The sequence below is a fragment of the Bradysia coprophila genome, unplaced genomic scaffold, assembly GCF_014529535.1.
Source record: "Bradysia coprophila strain Holo2 unplaced genomic scaffold, BU_Bcop_v1 contig_193, whole genome shotgun sequence".
Taxonomy (NCBI): domain Eukaryota; kingdom Metazoa; phylum Arthropoda; class Insecta; order Diptera; family Sciaridae; genus Bradysia; species Bradysia coprophila.
In genome coordinates this window covers 660671-681966 of record NW_023503456.1, presented here as the reverse complement: position 1 = coordinate 681966, position 21296 = coordinate 660671, and the positions used below count along the sequence as shown (strand labels likewise).

The 21296-nt window shown below is 35.5% G+C and overlaps 1 protein-coding gene across 2 annotated transcripts in view; it reads left to right on the top strand.

The window, feature by feature from the left end:
- Positions 1–12672, top strand: part of LOC119075151 (zwei Ig domain protein zig-8-like) — a 183528-nt gene extending 170856 nt beyond the window's left edge. For both annotated transcript variants that reach the window (XM_037181546.1, XM_037181545.1), the window contains exons 5-9: positions 9822–9939; positions 10003–10048; positions 10377–10576; positions 10662–10767; positions 12457–12672. In XM_037181546.1, coding sequence (XP_037037441.1) covers positions 9822–9939; positions 10003–10048; positions 10377–10576; positions 10662–10767; positions 12457–12563 — 577 coding nt within the window. In that variant the 3' untranslated portion in view covers positions 12564–12672. The remainder of the gene's footprint in view (positions 1–9821; positions 9940–10002; positions 10049–10376; positions 10577–10661; positions 10768–12456) is intronic.
- Positions 12673–21296: the final 8624 nt, after the last annotated feature.

The following is a 21296-nucleotide window of genomic DNA, read 5'->3' as shown; positions in this document are numbered from 1 at the left end:
TCATACAAAATAGTACATACTCTAGTTGGCAGCTCATGACTATACTCACTTTTTCTTGATGTGCTCGTTTCAGTACCTACACGTCTTAAAATTTGTGAGCTTAAAACAGCAGCATTTTGCAATAACCATGTTTAGAGACATTTTCTAAATGGTAGAAACTTGGTTATTACAAAATGGTGTTCTAACTGGTCCATGAAATGACACTACTCGAGCAGAGAAATGATAACAGGTGGCGCCTTAGCTACGTTGCAGCAACACCACCTATTATCAATAACGTCCTCCAGAGTTAGTTCATCATTTTAATTCGACGGTTCATAAAGTAAATGAACATGCAATGCTCAAGCAAGCAGTCGACCTCAATTTTCGTTCTTATTACAAAAAGAAAAATGTTTTCTTTCGACGACAATTAATTAAATTTATCAACAGAGGGTTTCTGACACTGTTTCTGTGGCGAATGGGTCTTTTGGGAATGTCTAGTTTCTGTCAGCTTCAATAATTTCAAGACGAAGTTTCGTTCAAAATTATATATTCATTGATGAGTCATGTAGGAGGAGGCTACAAAATCTTAATTCAAATTACATTAGAATCATCATAACCTCACAAACAGTCACAAACTTACTTCTAGTATTCTCCCTTAAAACCGATAACACATTCGGTTAACCCTTCGCGTATATATTCTCGGAATCCTTTAAGAAAGAGAAAGTTACGTTAATCAACGGATTTACGTGGCTCAATTGGACAGGATGTCCTTGACAAAACACGTTTGAAATACAAAGTGTAAATTCAAATTCAAATGATTTCTTACTTGTTCATAATCGATTATAAGTCTTCAAAATTGATACGATTAAATTACTTCGCAAAATTCTCGTCTAAACTCGTCTAACTGTAAAAAAAACGGATAAAATCAAAACTTGAAACGGAGCACACGGTCAAAACAAACGATTTACGAAAACTAACACAAATTCAACACTGAAATCGCGAATCTCCTGGCGTAAACGCGATCACATTAGTTTCCATAATTTAATTGCTTTTTGAGCGTATATTGACACGGATGTTTAGGATAAAATCGAATTTTAATTAACAACGGCAATAAACGGTCTCTTCACCATCTTTGATATAAAGCTTTTGTTCGTCTGACTGATAGAAGTTAAATATTTTTCCGCAACAAGCGTGACGGCACGATTGGACCAGTGTTGCCGTTCATCACAGTTTCGATGAAATGATTTATAAAGCATCAACTTGATGCTTTGCACTTAATAATGCTGTTCAAAATACCACATCTCATCAATCCATGGCGACAGTGGCAAAGAGATGACCAACCTCGATAGATAGTCATACCTTTTCGCGTGTCAACGTTCAGTGAATCATAACCAGAACGAAATTTCTTTTAAACATGCAAACGAGTGCTTGGATGAGTATGTGATTTATAAAGCACCAAAACGTTTACATGCGTATGACAACCTATCGAGAAATTTGCACTAGAAATGAGTTCGTTTGAGGTGGCGCCATGCAAATCCGTATGTGCTCCGGCTAGAACAAATTTCAACGTTTGGCCATACCTATCTATTTACTTTCATTGAAACCAAAGGCTTCACATACTCATCCAAGCACTTGTTTATGTGTTTTTTGTGGTTAATGAAAATTGTTTTGCAGTACTTTTGACGTAGTGACTATTCGCAGGCGCCTGCCAGTAGCCAAATTATTACTAAAGATACTCGCATGCCTGCCAATAGCATCTTCCTTTCTTCTTCTTTTACACAGGCTATTGGCAGGCGCCATTTTTCCCTTTACAAAGACTATTTGCAGGTGAAATGGCCTGCCAATTACATCTACGTACTTTTGAACGGCACAAATTCTGTACAATAATATGCCCCATAGTTATACCACTTTCAACAAATCGTCAACTCAAAAATGACAAGAACAAATTTTTGGTTCTAAAGAAAAGCTTTTGTTTGCAATTTCCTGTCGACTTAAAATTTTAAAGTCCCAAAAGTACTCGGAGCATTTCACCATCTAATTGACTAGCTTGAAGGATAAATCAATATTGCCAATCGACACGATGAAACTCTATATTTGTGGTCGAAATGGTGCTGTCAGCCCTAACGAAATTCGTATTAATTTACGCTATTTACGTATAACATCGAATTGAAATATTAAATTTGTCCATCCATCCATTTCAGATACACCAATAATTGTGATCCTCAATTTGAATTAAACGTCTTTGCAGCTCAGCTTATATTTTGTGTGCCAGAGATATCGATTGTGGCTTTGCACCACTGTGCCAATAATTGTGGCATTTCTAATTACATTGATAAATTGTAAGCGGCTTTAAAACACGTTTACACCGCATACAATTCATCAATTTAAACCAATTTTTGCCGGTGAATTTAAACCTCTCTACAGGCACGGTATAATAACAAAAATTGAATTTGAATATTACGTTGAAGCGAAATGACAGTAAGTTAAAACGCAAACAAACAAGCAAACAAGCCGGCACAGAAAAAACAACGAACAAAACGAAAATCCCGGTATTATAACAAACTTTTCAACCCAATTTACCGCAATACAAGTATTACTACGGCAGAAACAGAATGCCATTTATTTATATTTTCTTTCGTCATTCACTCTCTCGTACCACTTTTAGTTTTAATGTATCCAGATATACAAAATGATAAACCCCATTTCAAACTCGCATATCGCACATATGCCAGTCAAACACACAATTTATCCCTTCAGTAAACCTATGATAATAATATATATTGTGTGTGAGTGGTAAACGGTATACACACACTACACATATGTATAGTCTAAAGATTATATAAATTCCATTGCGAGGGATGTATTGATTCAAACAAAACTGTGGTACACCACACTACCTGTATGTGACATACCGAGCTTCTAACGCAACAACACCAAGGCAATTTTGAGTTCTGTACGCTATTTATATTGCTAACATTCCGTAGCCCCGTCGAAGTGCTGTAGAGGAAAGAAAGAGGAAAGTAAAAATCAAATGTATTTCGGTTATACAATTTCGATAAATGGTAGGTATATAATACAAAAGTGGAGTGCCTCTTGGATGGTCTATTTAATATTAAAATTTTAGTTCAGAATAAAAAACGAACCGGGAATGAAAATTTCTCTAGCTGTACAGTACAAACTATGAAGAAAATTGAGAAAATGTGGAAATATTTAAATCGTTGAAATGTCTTTCGACTCTTGTATTTTCGCTCAACAAAAGGAAAACTTTTTTTGTGTTCAGCTTTATCAAAACCCAGCACATAACGTAGGCAAAACGTTCGGTTCATATATACGCAGGGGCTGTTTTTGTTGAAACGTTTTTCCACATTCACTTCTATTTTCCCACAATTTTCTTGAATTTTCCACATTTTCTTGAATTTTCCACATTTTCTTGAATTTTCCACATTTTCTTGAATTTTCCACATTTTCTTAAATTTTTCACATTTTTATTAACCTCTCACATTTTCCGAAATTTTTCCACATTTTTTCGAATTTTCCCTCATTTTCATGAATTTTTCGCATTTTTTATTTTCCACATTTTCTTAGATTTTTCGGAATTTTCCAAATATTTTCTTGAATTTACCACATTTTCCGGACTAGATTTTCCATAAGAAATTTATAATAAAATGAAAGCAAAATAAAATGATCGAGGTTGGTTTTTGACAACTGAAATTCAATTGTCAAAAACCAAACTCGATCATTCTATTTTACGTTTACCTTATGACGGTACATTTTAATGGCTGTATGTTTTTCCAAAAAATATCTTTCAGAAAATATGGAAAAACGTAAGAAAATTCCGGAAAATTTGGGAAAATGTTTTTTTCCAAAAATAGTCACTGCATACACATATAACTGAACGCGGCCTTCCTGGCGCTTTACATTGGTAAAAAATTTCTTTTCCTCCTTTCTTAAACCTCGAATGGTAAATCAAATTTATTTAAAGCAAAGTTGGTTTTGATATGAATTTAACAAAACTTTTATGTTATTATGCTGATGGTTAACTCATTGATGAGGAGTTTTGAACATAACTGATGTTGAATACAACACACTGATGTAAAATGATTGCTGAGAACGGTGATGGTCCAGTTCAGGTTTATCAAATATGCAGAAGGTGTTTTTCTGATCAAATTATATTTGAGCTGGATGAATTGAGGGAAATGATTTTATATTTTTCATTTTCGAGAATTTTTCTTCCTCATCGTCTAATTTATGATTACATTAAGCATTTTGTAACATTGAGAACTTACCTCTAAATGATAACATTAAATTGAAAATTGTGCTCGAATTACAAAACTTTATGCATGGTGAAGTTGTATGAGTGCACAGAGGAAGCTCTTGAATAAATTTTCCTTTTAGAGTATTTCCTCTTGCATCACCCAAATTTCTTAGAACCGTTCAATTTCCATTCGTACATTGTGTACGAACGCTAAAATTTTAATAAAATATTTTGTGCGAGCAATACTCTCTCTAGCAAACAAACGTTGTTTTGACGCTGTCAAAATACCACATTATTCCTTTGCTTGTAGAATGTTGCACTGTTGACTAATTTCTAATTTTACATGCAAAATTCAAAGACTGCGTTGCCTTTTTACCACCCTAATGATTGTAGTTAGGTTGCTAGAGAGGGTATTGGCAAGAGTGTTTGAACAATTAATGTAAATTTGGGGCTTCATTTTGACTCGATATTGAATACTCAAATATTTGATTAAGTAGTCCGTAAACCTCAACAGGTGTATGTAGCATTTATAGAACACCTCCATCGGCATGTAGAGGCGCACCATTTTTTCTGTACTTCATTCGTTGCACTCTGTTTTATGGTGCTAAATATCCTTGAATTGTCATAGCAGTGGTTCAAAAAAAAAACATAGCTAACGCCGACCCGTACGAAACACCTATTCGTATCAAAAGCCTTTACTGTGAAACTCTTCATTTCACTGTGCGGCCGAGTAGCCAGATAAGAGCTCACTCCAAGAGACCTAGCTCACGCTCCGGAGAACATAATTTCATTAAAAAAAATTTCCCTGATTGGTACGGTCAATACCTATCTAATAATGCTAAAACAGACGAAATATGTTTAAATGTGGCCGACCTACAAGCAAAAACTGCTTGCTCTAACTCACGAGTCGGTCATCCGATTACCACAAACTTTTTTTTTGTCGATCGGTATTGTAAATACCTTTTGTGCCACCGAGAATTGAAATACGACTCTTTTCAACATTCATTTTAATGTTGTAAAGTGACTTATTTCAGCACCCGTTTGATGTGATATTACAACACTCAAAGCAGTGTTGAAATGGAATTTGTATGAGTTGTTACAGCATTCGTTTGAGAAAATGCAAAGCAATGTGATCGATCAAATTTGAAGAGTGATTGTTTACAATGAAAGTTATGATTTTTTGTGCTCTTGTCTATTTCAATTCTCGGTTGGCACAAAGCATGATGTGTTACACGTATTGTAATGAGATTTTTTCAGCACACGACCCAATTTTCCTTACTCGCTCCGCTCGTAAGGAAAACTTGGGTCTAGTGCTGAAAAAATCAACATTACAATAGTTGTAACACAACATACTATTATTTGACGTATCAGTTACAAGTGTAACGTTTGAATGTCCGGAGATATCTTCGAAAAACCGTAAAGCACTTATTGGGCCACAGCTCGGGAAGGGTCGATCCAAAATCACTCATCTTCGAACTTAGCCTGTCTTTTGACATTACCAAACGGGAAAAAAAAAGAATTTTCAAAATCGGATGCGTTTTACTCAAGTTATCGTGCAGACGGACAGAGGGACATTTTTTTTCACTGATTTGGCATCTCTAGACAACCACAATAGGTTTCCCCTTACTCAGGGAGTCCAATTTGACGTGTTACGGACGTATGCGTAAACGCATAAGACCCCAGTACTTCGTACGGGTCTAAAAATAGAGCGATGACATCAGCACGGCAGAGTAAAATAAACCAGGCGTTCTTGTGAAATGCAGGAAAAAGAAAAAAGTTCGTGAAATGTAGCAAAAGGTGTTTGAAGCGAAGAAAAGGCACCAAGAGGCCCATCTGAAAGGCGCCAATACAGCAAATTGAATGAATTCAGAAAAGGGCACTTTTGATTTTCCAAGTCGCCATATATGGCCAGTGCGGGTCTGCACTTCGCAAACAGTTTCGCTTCGTGGAATTTACCCTTCGAATCAAAGCGAATTTTTCGAAATTGAGAAATGGAAACGTTCTTTGAATTTCAGTTTATTGCCGATCGGAAATGTTTTGATTTTATCGTTACAGACCATAATGGAATTCAAGTTTTAATCATGTGCATACCATACCCACTTCAACTATCTCTGATCGCATTTCCGGTTGTATTTTATAAAACCGAATTAGCAAAATAATTTTCGTTCAAACATGAAACATGGCCTCTTTCTCCGATTGAATATTATACATCCACAGAGCGCTTGAGAACCTTGAACAACATTCTACACATATTGACTGTTCTTACAAATATATTTCCATAATATGAATGTTGAACAACTACCCATTATTCAATAATAGGAAAAACTCCTTAAAATACATCCGAAATAAAACATCCAGCAGACACCGAACAACACAAGGAACAACATCCAGCATTTATTATGTACGATATATTCGGGGAATCCTTAATGTAATTACATTCTGCCAAAACAGCGGTTTGTGATAAAATTATTCAAATTAACTTCCAAAAACTAATTTATACACACGGGGACTTGTAATGTGTTGTGTAGGCTCATACGTTATATAGGTATATAGCGACTATATCTTATGTAAGTGGCAGATATAAGTATATTACAGAGGATATTGTGTTGTTCGTACGGTCGGAGAGGAGATGTGTGTAAGTGCTGTTCGAGAACCCATCATTCACTCACAACTGACTGACTATTTATGGAAATTGTTTTCGCCATTGTTAAACAGGAATATTATGTGAATACGATCCGATGGTATGGTATATGGGGAGATGAATTGTCAGAGAAATATATGGGTCATTCGCAGAGACACTTGAGTATTTAGCTGTATGTGGTACCTCTGTCATTATTTATGTACACGAAAAACTGTGTTTTTTTGCAATTTTTTTTTAAATTTATTTTTAAATGGAGAGTTTCATGTGGGTGGATGTTGTGTTAAACATTTCTACAATTCAACCTATTTACATAACAAATTCAATAAAACGGTAAAATAGGATTTCGAAATTTCACTAGAAAAAAAGGTTGGATATGCGTTGGAAAGGCATTGATATTCGCATAATAATTTTGGCTGTGTATTTTTACCAGCGATGTTTTGAAAATAAAGATGAGCCTCGATTCGGCATATATAACACAAATAATATGCGAACGTTGTTGAGTGGGACAAGATCCGGGTTGTCGATTTAAACCTGGAAATGGTTAAATGAGTTTTTCGGGGGGGAAATGGTCCGAAATTTCGCTATACTTTATATGCGGGACAGTTCGACACAACGCACATTATCCGAATTTGAATTTTAATTGAAATATAATATTGATTTCGTGCATTAGTTTGATAATTTATTTGGCCTCTCTGGTGTTTGTAAACGGCTTTATCACTGTAACAATTGCAATTTGGATGTAATTACTTACATGTGTAGCATCGATGTATCATGCAATAATTATTGGAATGTTTGGGTTTGGATTTGGGAAGTTTTTTTATTATCACAGAAGTCAGTGTATCGATAATAAAATATGAAAAGCAACGTTTTCCAGCACCTTTGTGATGTTGTAATGTAGAGAGTGTAAAATAGTATTTTTCATACCTAGGACCCGACTTTGTCGCACTTTTTCTCCGTCCAATATGAAAAATACTATTCGTACCACGGACTAAAATTCTTTTTTTAGCGAATTCGATTCCAGACCTCGCCTTCGGCTCTGTCTGGAAACTTCTCACACGCTAAGACTTTTAGTCCTAGATATGTACGCAATGTACTATTTCATTCAAGCGCACCAAAAACGTCTAAACGTCACATTCTCTCACCAAAACATCAACTTTTTCTCTCACCTTCTCTTTCACTTTTCGTTCCAGTGACATCACCTTTCGTTCCCAATCACGCCACTTTTTGCGTATTGCCAAGGATGTCATGCAATTGTTATGAATTAAATGAAATTTGATATTCAGATTGCTCCGATTGCTTCCGCAAATATACTGCAGTGTTTGGAATGTGCCTTTTGGCGATCAGCCTGAATGAAAAATAGTTTGTGTCACTCGGAACAAAAAGATTGGTTTTTGACCCAGGTGGTAACCAACCTCTTTGTTCCCAGTAACATAACATACTGTAAAAGGTTGAAAAATAAAGTTTTCGGGTGAATTTTGTTGATCCGAGGCGTAGTCGAGGTCAATTAACACACTAAAACGAGACTTTTCATCTTTTAATACCTAGTTATGTAATGGATTTTAAATGCTGAGGAAATTACTGTCTTGGACAACTGTCATTCAATTTTCTATAAGGGGCTGTTCACATATGACGTCACGTTTTTTTCAGCTTTTTTGACACCCCCCCTCCCCCTTGTCACGTTGCATCACGTTCAACCTACCCCCCTTAAATACTACGTCACATTTTAGATACCCCCCCCCCTCACAGGAAGAAAAAGTGAAACAAGAATAATATTTTCAAACAAAACGTTTTTATATTTACTTAATATTTTCCCATGTCCCGCGCATATAATCTTAATTTGGTTTAAAGTATATTTTAGACACTTGACATTAGTTACATGTCATTTTTACGTCGATCATTATTTATCGATGTCAATGATGCCAATCAAGTCAATCAAAACATCCAAGTCGTTGATACGAGCGCATTTTTTTTGAATTTTTCGTAACTTTTATATTGTCTAACTTGGCACACAACGTGACGTCACACTCGCTCTTGACACCCCCCCCCCTCCCCCCGTCTTTCACCATCATATTTTTACAAACCCCCCCCCCTGGACGCGTGACGTCATATGTGAACAGCCCCTAACCGTATTGCTGAAGTGGCACTTGTTTCTAATACTAATTGTTATTAACTCACGTCTAGAAAGATAGATGAGATTTTGGGGGGCTTCTTCCATTGGGAAGCAGGAACCCAGATCGAAGAACCTTTGATTCCTACTCCCTGACATTACTACTTCTATTAGGGACATTTCCCTGTTTTAGATAATAAGTCGTTAAGGCTCTCTTAAGGAGTTCATTACTTCAGTATTTCAACACAACTGGTCGGAATAGCTGGGTGTGAATTCCTCCTTCGTAGGCCATCCATAGTCGTTGATCTTCTAGACAGCCCTAGTCTCCGGTCCAATAGAACCACTGTCCGATCCTAGGCTGGAAATCTCGTTAGCCTTTTTTCAGGAAGTCCACTATGTCCTGGTACCCGCTTGGAAATCACGTTTACACTTCCGACTATATAACCTTCACTTATCCGATCCAATTTAATTTTGTTAATGATAAGTGATCCATCGATTTTATCACATTTCAAAAGAAAATTGTAGGGTGAGTGAACCAGTCTCCGTACACCTGCTATTGGTCTTCCATTCACAAAACAATTTATGAAATAATAAGACCTGACCGACTGTTCATACAGCTGACTAATACACTCACCCAAGGTTCGTCTTGATATAGAATTAAAAATGGAAACAACATTTCAATAGAGTAAGGAGTCTGTTCTCGCACTATTCGTTCGTCAAGCGAGTCCGATTTACAATTTTTAATTTTTACAAGTTGGCACGCATGTATTGGTAACATTGTACCACCTGAAAACCCGTCCTTCCACCCTACATAACAAACTAACCTTTATCTATTCCAGGGAATCATACATTGCAAGCGAACGGTACATACCATATCTAAAAGAAACGTCCAACCAATGGTCACTTCAAATAAAATTCGTCGAACCGCAAGATGCTGGCCTGTATGAGTGTCAAGTCGTGAGTTGATGCGTTCATGTCTCGCGTAGCATCAAAACAAATATTTTATTTCCATATTTTCAGGCAGTGGAACCGAAAGTTAGCTCAAGAATTCAGTTATATGTCACTGGTAAGAAAATTTCGTAGGATTAAGCACTACACATTGAATGGTGCAAGCAAATCATTTCTGCAAAACATGCAATCACTGCATCGTTAGCATCAATCGTACAGTGATTTTCTGACAAATTGTTTAGCCTTCGTTGCACACATTAGTTATTCAAATTACATAAAAGTTTGTTCATGCACACACCAACGTACATTACTAATACGAGCCACCAAACGACTATGATTTGCTCAAATTTCACATATAATTTTGGTTGCATAAATAAAATGAAAATTAAATTTAATTCAATAATTCCACACCCTTTTACACCCTTTCCACACCGCTCACATTCCAGTTCCAGTGACCGAAATTACGGGTGACTCGGATCGTTATGTAAAGGCCGGCAGCAATGTAACACTAACTTGCATTGTCAGTGCATATGTTGAACCACCACGCTTTATCATTTGGTATCAGGATGCAACCAAAATTCTGGCAGAAAATTATCGTGGCACCATTCGTGAGGAGAAGAAATTTAACGACACGTCCCCGATTTCGGTGAGTTGACACCCATCACCATCGATTTTATGATTCAATGTTGTGCTGGATGTGAGACTACAATTTGGTGTAATAACATTTTTAGATTTCCAAATTGACCATCCCATCGACGAAGAAAATGGATTCCGGAAATTATACCTGCAGCCCGACAAATGCGGACTCTGCCACTATTTCATTGCACGTGATAAACAGTAAGTGAAGTCAGTTTTCAAACTTGATTCGTTGCAGTAAACATGTCAAATCATCGCTGAGATATACGCAGATTGTTCGCTTGCATGACTCTATTCCAAACGGCCCGACTCTCTTTCCAAGCACCAAAACCACTAATAGGCCTGTTGTGCATTACCCATTTTTTTCGAGAGATTTTTTTTTGAGCATAGATGTCCCTAGTAGTTGACATTTCAGAATCATTATTGTGACTTACACAAGTGACTTGCGCACGTGACGTTAAACAAATGTGACATATAACGAGTGTGACGTATAAAGCAGTGTCTAGCGAAAATATTTTCACGAATTTTTTCAAATTTTCACAAATTTCTCAAATTTTAGTGAATTTTTGCAAAAAGTTTTTTGTGAAAATTTGAGAAAATTTGTTAAAAAAATTTTTGCGAATATAGGCACTGGTATAAAGCATGTGACGTTCAGCATTTTTTTTTGAAGCCCATAATATGGTCGATGGAGCTGACTAGTGTTAACTAACAGCAGAGACTTATTAATTACTATTAGGAAAGCCCTATCAAATTGAATACAGATTATATACAAATTCTCTCACATTCTCTCCCACAGCAGCCAACTGTCATTCACATGTTCCATCTTTCTCGCCACAGGCGTACCAACTTATCATTTCTCTGATCTAGCGTCTATAGGAGAATGATGTTTAGAAACTAAGAAGAAATGTAATAGAGTTTTCCCATATTTTAGTACATTCTGTCATAAAATTACTGCTGTCACTGCGCTTATTTTCATGTGAACCAACTGTGACATTTCATAGGAATGAATCGATGTGAAGTTGTTTCACAAAAAAATAGTCCAGTAAGAATGAAGTACTATAAAAAATGTGGCGCCTCTACAGGCCAACCGACTAGTAGAGGTGAGTGGGCTGCCCATAAAAGTGGGCTGCCCACGGGACATGGACATGGGCACTTTACAATTTCGTGGGCATAGGGCGCAGCATGGGCACTTTTCAAAAATGTGTGATCCCACAAACTTAAGTCTTAAGTTCAGTCTAGACTTGCCGTACGATGTAATATTCATTCAAGGAATTTTAAAACAGCTATCGCACATAAAATCGTGTTTCCAACTGTGCTGTCAACATCGGTTTCGCCTCAGATTGACAATTTTCACATTTTTAGCGAAAATTTCCTATGTGGGCCTTGGGCATGGGCTGGGCAGTGGGCATGCTTTTTTTAAATTATTGGGCTTTGGGCAGGGCGGGCATAAAAATTAGGTATGCCCACTCACATCTATTGGTACCAACATAGAGTTACACTCGAGAGGTGTCATGGTGGCGCTGTCGATCAAAGGAAACCACAAAATTATATGGAAAACCAGACATGTTCAAATAATGACAGCGCCACCTTTGCACCTCTCGAGTGTAACTCTATGGGTACCAATAGCAAAATGCACCTGTTTCAGTATTTGCTCGCGCAGTTTATCCCTCGTGGTATTTATATTTGTAGACTACACAGTGTAGTCGAAGATTAAGTTTTATTTTTTTCGTAGATTGGTTAAATTTACAGTTATCAGCTTCCAATGTAGTTAGAAAAAAAGCTCATAAAGCGCTGAATTGGGCTAACAGAGAACCTGGTTTTATAAATTCACTTGATGTTGTTTTGACCACAAATTAATTTTTTTATTGTTTTATCATCCCAAAAATCTAGGCGCTGAATCCGCATCAGCTGTAACATCATCCGGCTGCACCCATGGATTTTACGTAAAAGTATACGGTCTCTTTTTGGTTATCCTCCTTTCATGTCAACATACATGACGTGCTCATAGTTTAAATTAAATTTGGTCTGAATGGAAGTCGCATAATATGTAACAAGTGAAAATCATATTTCGTTTTTGTGAATTGGAATGGAAATATTGTAGAGAGGAGGAGGAGGAGGGAAAAAAAAGTAATCATAGGAATGATACTAATATTGGGATACATAAATGTAATATGAATGGAGAAATAAATGAAATAAAAATAAATGAAATGAAATGATGTTATGAGCATTGAGCATTCGGAATTTATATTTATAGCGAAAAATGAAAATGAAAGAATTTAAAAAATTTAATAAAAGGAAAAGAACAAAAAATATTTTTATCGAAAGCGAAAAAGAAAAACTGAAAGAAAAATTAGAAAACGGAAATACTTATTTACAATCATAAATTACGTGAAAACGTCAGAATTATGTTCGTGATATTACGGTGTAATTAGGCCGATGAAATCAATTTCCCAGTTTTAGATATTAAATATAATTTCATCGTATTCCATAGTTGTAATAGTTGTAAGAAGGCCACTGAAGAACATATGTCTAAATTGAAGTTCGGAGCATAGTAAAGTGTCCAGTCATTTGGTGGAGTTTACTGACGTTTTACGCCAAAACAACTTATCGCATTTGTGTTTTTCCCGGTTTTTCCTTTCAAAGATTTTTCGAGAGCTTTGAGCCTATTATTAATTCCATCGAAATATTTCACTTTTCCAATGGAATTCAGAAAAAAGTTTAAAGCTTTCGAAATCCCTCCAAAGCGTACATACCATGCAATTCTTCATTTTGCCTTAACACAGCAGTTTAGTGTTCGGATGAAGAACAATTTGGGTGCTGGGCTGATATATTGGGTAGTAAGTTTTGGCGGCGGCTCAGATCCAATGTTGTTTTATGCCTTTTTTGTTCAGTGTCAAATGAATCAGACACAAAGACTCGATAAAAACTTAGATTCTTGGAGGAAAATGTGGATTCTGAACAATAATGCAGAATACGAAATGTTTGTGGAAAATACGGGATGAAAATGACCAATGTCGAAACTATCAAGATTTTCATGCCTTCCGGGAGATGAGATTTAAAGCTTTTTAGAGGAATAAAACAAAACCTTAAAGTTGAAGATTTTGGTACAAAAATAATATTTTTCGACTCAGGCACCACACAATATGATCTGCATTTCAGGATTTCTTATTTGGAATTTTATTAAATTTTGGTAAATATCAGTTAAGACGAATCTATACATGGCTAAATTGTTGCCTACATTTCCGGGAAAAATTATTATTATTTTGAAGATAATTTTGGACTCGCATTTTTTTTCTAAAAAGTATGACCATCGTTTGGTGTTAAAATGTGTTAGTTTCAAGCAAACAATTTAAATGTTTGTGTTGATGTAACCTTACTCCGAAAAAACTTAAAATATGGGTCAATTTTTGTGAAATATTGAGTTTTCTCGGACTGAGGTTAAATCACCACAAATATTAAAGTTTTTACTAAAAGCTAACACATTTTAACACCAAACGATGGTCGTACTTTTTCCAAAAAGAATGCGAGTCCAAAATTATCATCAAAATAACAATAATTTTGCCCCGAAATGTAGGCAACAATTTAGCCATGTGTAGTTTCGTCTTAACTCTTTAAAAGCAATGGACCATTTGCAAATTTGTAGTCTACATTTGGACGGGAAAATATTCATTTTTTGATCATTTCTCTGAACCAAAACCATTTTTTGGTAAAGTAAAGCCAATAAAGCACGCAAAAATGTGTCACTTTTAAAGGAAAAAGTTGATTGTGTGTCATAACTTAACCCACTTGGAGAAAACTGTTCAGATCGTGTAAAATTATGTAATCTGCACAGGTTTCTCCAAGTATGATACGTTATCACCTACAAACCAACTTTTCACTTAAAAGTAATACATTTTTGGCGTGATTTACTGGTTCTTACTTTTTTATATTTTGGTTCAGAGAAATCATCTAAAAACGAACATTTTCCCGCCTAAATGTAGGCTACAAATATGCCAAAGGGTTCTTTGCTTGTAAATGAATTTACCCATGTGTCCTGCCCCGAAGAAACTACTTTCATTATCCTGTCTGGTTGAATATAAACGAAAAGTATTAAAAACACAATTTTTGTCTTTAAACGGTCGCCAAAAAACTACTGTCCAATATCATAGCCCTAGTGTCTATCATTGGGGTGCTAACCTCTATCGGCCTCTAGATTACATACTCCTTTTATCGACCTATTACACCGTAATATTACGAATGTAATACTTTTATGTGTACGTAACAGTAGTCACATGAAAACCCAACCACAATGAATTAAAACATGGCACTGAGAGTGCTATGGTTAAAACGAAAACTTAAATTCGTTGAAAGAAATTAGCGACAGATGAAGAAGGTGTATACAGAAAACCATTATGTGTGTCCAATGTGTGATGTCTATTAAATTGATCGAAAAAAGACTGACCGCTTTGAAAGCCATTAAATATTATTAAAGCAGAGAGATGATAGTTTTAGAGTCTTTGACTCTATTACCATTTGTTGGATTTTCTTTTTAAATTAATTTTTTTTATTTCGTTTTCATTCCTTAGGAATAGTTTTCTTTTGTTGCAAACACTTCGGGTTTTTATTTTTGCTATGGATGGGGGCGTGTTGTGGAAGTGTTTGCAGAAAGAAATGACGGTAACAGATTGAAAAATTAAAAATGAATTACATTTTTCTATGGTAAAATGTAAATATAAACTGCAGTCGACGCTGCGTTATAGTTAAATCAATTTTTTTTCCTCCGTTTGTAAATAACTTAAGAGTTTAACGAAATTGTGATTTAAGTTGAATGAATAAATAAAATGAAAATTTCTATTAGAAAAGGGATGAAAAATCGTCGGAAATGTGAAAGGAATTCAACAAGTCAACCATTTAATCAATAAAATCTGTAATTTAAAATGTTTTAAAACGTACTTTTTGGGCCAGAAATTAACCACCAATAGTAAACATTGTGTATATTAAACGTAAAAGCGGGATTGAAGATGCAATTTTGTTATGGATTACACAACAAGCAAATAATTTTTTTTTTCTCCAACGGGTAGTTGGATAATTTCGCAAGTTATTCTGAATCGAAAATGTTTTCACATTTTTACCAAATTTATTCCATTTTTCTGATAGAGACTTCCCTGTCAGTTTCTCCAGCTGGTAGAGATTTCCCAGTCAGTTTTTCCGGCTGGTGAGATAGTACCCTGTTGGCTGCATAAGCCTAAGAATTCAAAAATTTCGCCTGTGGCTCATCTAAACTTTTCGAGTTCGTGCAGTTTCAAGCAATGATTACATCATCGTAGGTCAATCTCACAAATTTTTGCTCGCTCCGCTCGCGAATTCCTTTTCCTTTCCATTAATAGGTTAATTAAGGCTAAATGTTATGACCACAAACAGGTACAAACTGGCAGCAAATGGCAATGGATCGTACGAAATGGAAAGAAGTTGGAGAGGCCTACATCCAGCAGTGGATAGAAACAGGCTGAAAAAGAAGAAGAAGAAGAAGTTATGACCACATATCTGTGTGTGTCCACAATGACCACATATCTGACAGATCAGAGATAAGAAGATGCTTTTCCCCAATGACAAACGTTCTTTTGTACAAACTGATGAGTGTGATAAGCAAACCCTGAAAGGGTGACAGCATTGTAAAAGTTACCTTTAGACGTAAATCTGCACGAAAAGTCTCTAAAAGGAGAGAAATAACAAACCTTAAACCTTTCTAGTTGGAAGACTTTTTCTGATTTGAAAAATGTACCGGTGTAAAGGAGGTGTGGTTCGTTTTTCAAACATTCGAAGTGACCATGTTCTGTATCACTCACTCACCGTTCTTTGTTTGTTCCGCCCCATCCCAAAATGATAAATCAAAATTTACAATATGATGACATTAATGTAAATGTAACAGATTGCATCTGTGCCCCGCACCATTATATATATAGATATAATATAACTCTACCGAATGTATGTATAGATATACCACATATAGAACAAATGTTTGATTCAAACGTTGTTGTTTGAATACTAAATCCTAAATCAGAAATAAATGAATAAATAGTCGTTACAGATAGATGTAATACTTAATGCAGTACGAGATAGAGTAACGATATTATATTAACTTCAATGGATTTATTTAAATGTAAAATATATTGCTGGCCCATTAAACAAAATACAGTTCCAGTGTGTGTTCTGTATTATACACCAACAGTTGAAGAGAAAAAGAGGTCAAATTGTAAATTGAACAACAACAAAAATCAAAATTTATTTTATGTATATCATCACTGGATGCAAACCAGCCAACCAGCAACAACAACAACAATTGAATTTAATTCCAGTGTGGTAAAATTGAATTTTATGCAAATTTTTATCGTTTTCATTTTTCTCGTTATGTGTGTATCATCATGCCGACTGAATTATGACAATTCTTTCATTTTTGTTTTGTTTTGTTTTTTAACAAAAATACGAAACGAATCAATTTCTATTTACATTGCAACATTTACATTTTGTACAATCGGTTGTTAAAAATCAACACAAAAATCAAGTTGCGTCCAATTTTCGGTTCTGAATAATAAAAAAAAAATTAGAGTTAATTTAGGTGCACGCCCACTATATTTGGATTTTTCTGACTGTCATCGTTAGGGGCCTTCTATATCGCTCAAAAACCAAACGAGTCGAAAAATAGTAATTTTTTTAAGCGACAAGGTATACTCAATTTGACAGTTGTGAATAAGTTTCTGAATTGATATGCAAGACATTCGACCACACTGTCATTCGATCTATGACAAAATTAAATAAATCTTTCGACGTTTTGCATTAATATGCAATTCAAAAATACAATTTCTCATCAGCCCATGGCAACAGTGGTACTTTATACAATGCTCTACGAACACTATACTAATTTGCTCACGAACAAGTCTAGCGAATCATAGTTGAAATGAAATCTATTGAATTATCAGACACCCAAGTCGTATGTTTGACTTTTATGATGGTGTGAAAAAAAAACTTTCATATGCACGCATGTGCAAAGCCCTTGATTACTGAATTTTGACGAATACTTTGGCTTGGAGAAAACTTAAAATCTGCTGGAAATTTATTTTTTAGATTACAGTTAGAGGCATTGAAGCAGCATGAATCTGCTTCATCTGTTTTGCAGCTCATCCACGGTACGTGTTTGAGAACATCAAGGTGTGAAAGGTATCAATTATACCAATCAAGAGATGTAATCCTCGAAGTAAGACCAAGTCGCCATATTGAAAAGTTTTGTATGATAAATCGACTCAAACGATCGAAATTTCTCAATTACGGGAGACGTCAGTGAAATTTAAACATGAAAAATTTCAACTAATTCCTTATATGCCTCAGCGCACTTCACCGGTCTAATCTTTTCTAATCGACACAGTCAAAAGGCCCTTTTATAATCCTCGAATTCCCAGTATGGCCAGTCCGGCACTGCATTCGGCTAACTTAACCCTTAGCAACTGGGATGGTGAAGTTTAACTTCTCTTTAACATGTAACATCTCGACAGAACAACTTTTCATTTGAAGTTTAAGACGAGTTTATTGAAGAAAATTATAAGTTACTTATTCGAAGTTAGAAAGCTTTTGATAGATAACTCCGGTGTCTTTCGACACTTGTTTCATACATTTAAACAGAGCGTTTGAGTGATGTAATGCATCTAACAAAAAAAATCAATTTACCACCCTTTGGAATTCGTTCAATTTTTGGAAATTAAATCTAAAAGAAAAATATTTAACTTTAAGCCTGACTGTCTAATGATAACCGATAAAACCATTATACCAATAATAAATATCGATATCTCTACACATAAGCAAATAAATAAATAAATTTTAAACAAAAGATAAATATTCAAAACAAAATAAATTACATGGGGAAAACAAATTTACTTAAATGTCCGTGCAGATTGATAATATAAAACTAAACAAAAAAAAAACAATATTCTGTGTATATGCTGTGTATACAATATACTTAAATAAAATAATATTGAGCAGCAGATTTTATTACCGTTTTAAAATAAGTAAATTATACCAAACAAAACAAAAACAAAATAAACATTAGACAGCGTTCAACCAACAAGGTCTAATTTTAAAAAAAAAGGAACTTTAAGACGGCTCGCGTTTATATTCGGTAAAAATTCTAGTGACAAAATAGCCGACTGTCCAGATTGCACAATAACTTCATTATTACCGGTTATGACCATTTTCGCAACATCGGCCTATAATTACTTTGGGAGAATATTTCACACTCGCATACAAATAACATCAGCAAAGATGCATTTCGGGTGTCGAAATGGGGATTGCATGGGACACTAATATTTAGTGCTGATTTAAGCTTCAACGAACGGCAAGTGTGTCCACACCAACATTAGTAGACTATGCACCTCTGTCACGTTTTTTTTTTGACGATTTGGAATTTATGTACCGAGCTGAAGGCGTAGTACATAAATCCAAATTGTCAAAATAATCGAGATGAACACTTTTGCTTAAGATTAATACTAGATTATTGTTATATGCAAAAAATCTATTACTTCATTTGTGAACGTAAATCCTAGTGATGATATGAAATCTATTACTTCAATCTTCAATGGTGTCGATTGGATATTTGAAATATTTTTTTACAAATCAAGTAATTCATGAATTCAATGAAAATTTACAAATAGTAAATTTCGTAAAATTTGTTATCTGGCGGGCGTGCTCCAAGGATGTGGATGGTGTCGTATTGCCAATGAATTCTATGATTTAGGAAATGTTTTGCTCGCATATCACCCGAGTTTTGTATGAGCATACCTTAAGGTAATTACCAATAATAGTGCAGTTGATAAGGACCAAAACATTTACAAATCGGGTAGAGACAAACCAGTGATTGGATATTACCTGAAAGAGGGTGAGGGGACAATTTCGATTGTAGTTCTTTCATAATATGCATATAACCTCAAATTTAAAACGTCATTTCTAAGAAAAGTTGGAAAAACTGCGGGTAAATCGGAAAATTCTGGAAATTTTTTTGTAGAAAAAAAAACTTTGTTCTTTTAGCTTTCATTTGAGTACACAATGTTGTACGCTCATATGTCGCTTCACAATAAATCATACAATAAGCCTCTGCATTCTAACGTCGAAGGGCTGAAAGGGGGGGGGGGAAGAATGGAGGGGATTTTTGGGCTACCCTTCCAAATCCTCATTTTTTTACATCCCAAACAATATCCAATCACTGGTTTGTCTCCATCCGATTAGTAAATGTTCGACCTTTTTTTGGCCCTAATCAACTGCACTAATTTGGATTCGATACACCACGGTCCGAAAGTTTCAGAGGCCAGACTAACAAAAAGAAAGTTTAATACCTTAATTTTTGTGTATCTTGGTCGTATACACGTCATAAGTGCGTCAAAAATTTAAATATTTACAAGTGACAGATCGACAAAATAACACTGACGTCATAAAAAATCAAATGTCAAAAACTAAGAGTTAAAATTAGCCGCTATGCGGTATGTTTTCAAGTTTAGGGCGCACGTACGGCGTCAATTTGTGCCGACTTTTGCTCGTATCAGACCAGACGTTTTTCTTTTGACCAAGGTGTAAGAGTTACACCATCAGTAGAACTGTATGACGAGCCGATGTTAACGCTCGATGGATTATACTGATGAGTTATGTCGGGGAAACGTTCTTTAATTTTTTTTATCTTACATTTCGTTATATAAAAGAGAACAGAGGATAAAGTCCATCGGTGTCGGGGAATCTCGCACACGCGATCATAGTATGCGTCCTTTTACGACATGTAACGAAAAGTCATGACTGTGCGAGATTCACCACTTAGAGGTGAATCTCGCACACCATGAATTTGTGTGGTGTGCGAGATTACCCTACCCCAGTCCATCGCTTATTCTTGTCGTAGATAGCAGAGGACTTGCCGTTTCTGTAAGATTAGAAATGCGATCTGGATAAAAAAGATTATTTCTCCCGAGTTTCTCTTAATGACACGTCAAAGTTCAGTTCTCTTTTATTCGTCAAACTACTAAAGATCATGTCCGGAACGATAGCGGAGGACTTGACGCAGTCTAACTTACAAAAAAAGAACGAAGAAATTTTTTTGAGATGCGGCAACTATATATAGCCGAAGATTTGTTTCTACCCTTTGGTTTATATCACCACAAAACATATTTTATCATATTCTCCCTTCAAATACGAGCGAAACGAGCTATCACTCGACTATGTAGGTTTAAAATTGCCGGAGATACACCGTTTTGAATTTGGTCACTTTTCATACAAAATACACCAAATTGACTTTTCCCAAACAATCAAAATCTTTCAACTTACTCTGTATGTTTCTATCTATCTATCTATCTATCGACGGTCGATCTCGGAAAATAGTCAGCCAATCTCCACGAAATTCTGCAGTAGGCTCAGGGTGGGCATAAAAATGAAAATGTGATACGCCGTTACCCCAGGAAAAACCAGAATTTTGTTTTATTGGCCTCGAAGTGGTTTCTGAGTGTGATTTTCGAGGGTCGGGAACGCGTTTTCGGCTGTAGCTTAGCTGTACTGAAACCTACAGAGGCGTGCGACCCATCCAATGAAAGGTATTCGTAACACGATTCGAACAAAAAAATAATTTAAAAAATCGGGGCAGATTCGTTTGAGCTAGAGTGATTAGAGTGACCAAATTTTGAGCTACTCGAGCGTAGGATGAAAGGACTAATATTTTTGCGATTATGAGA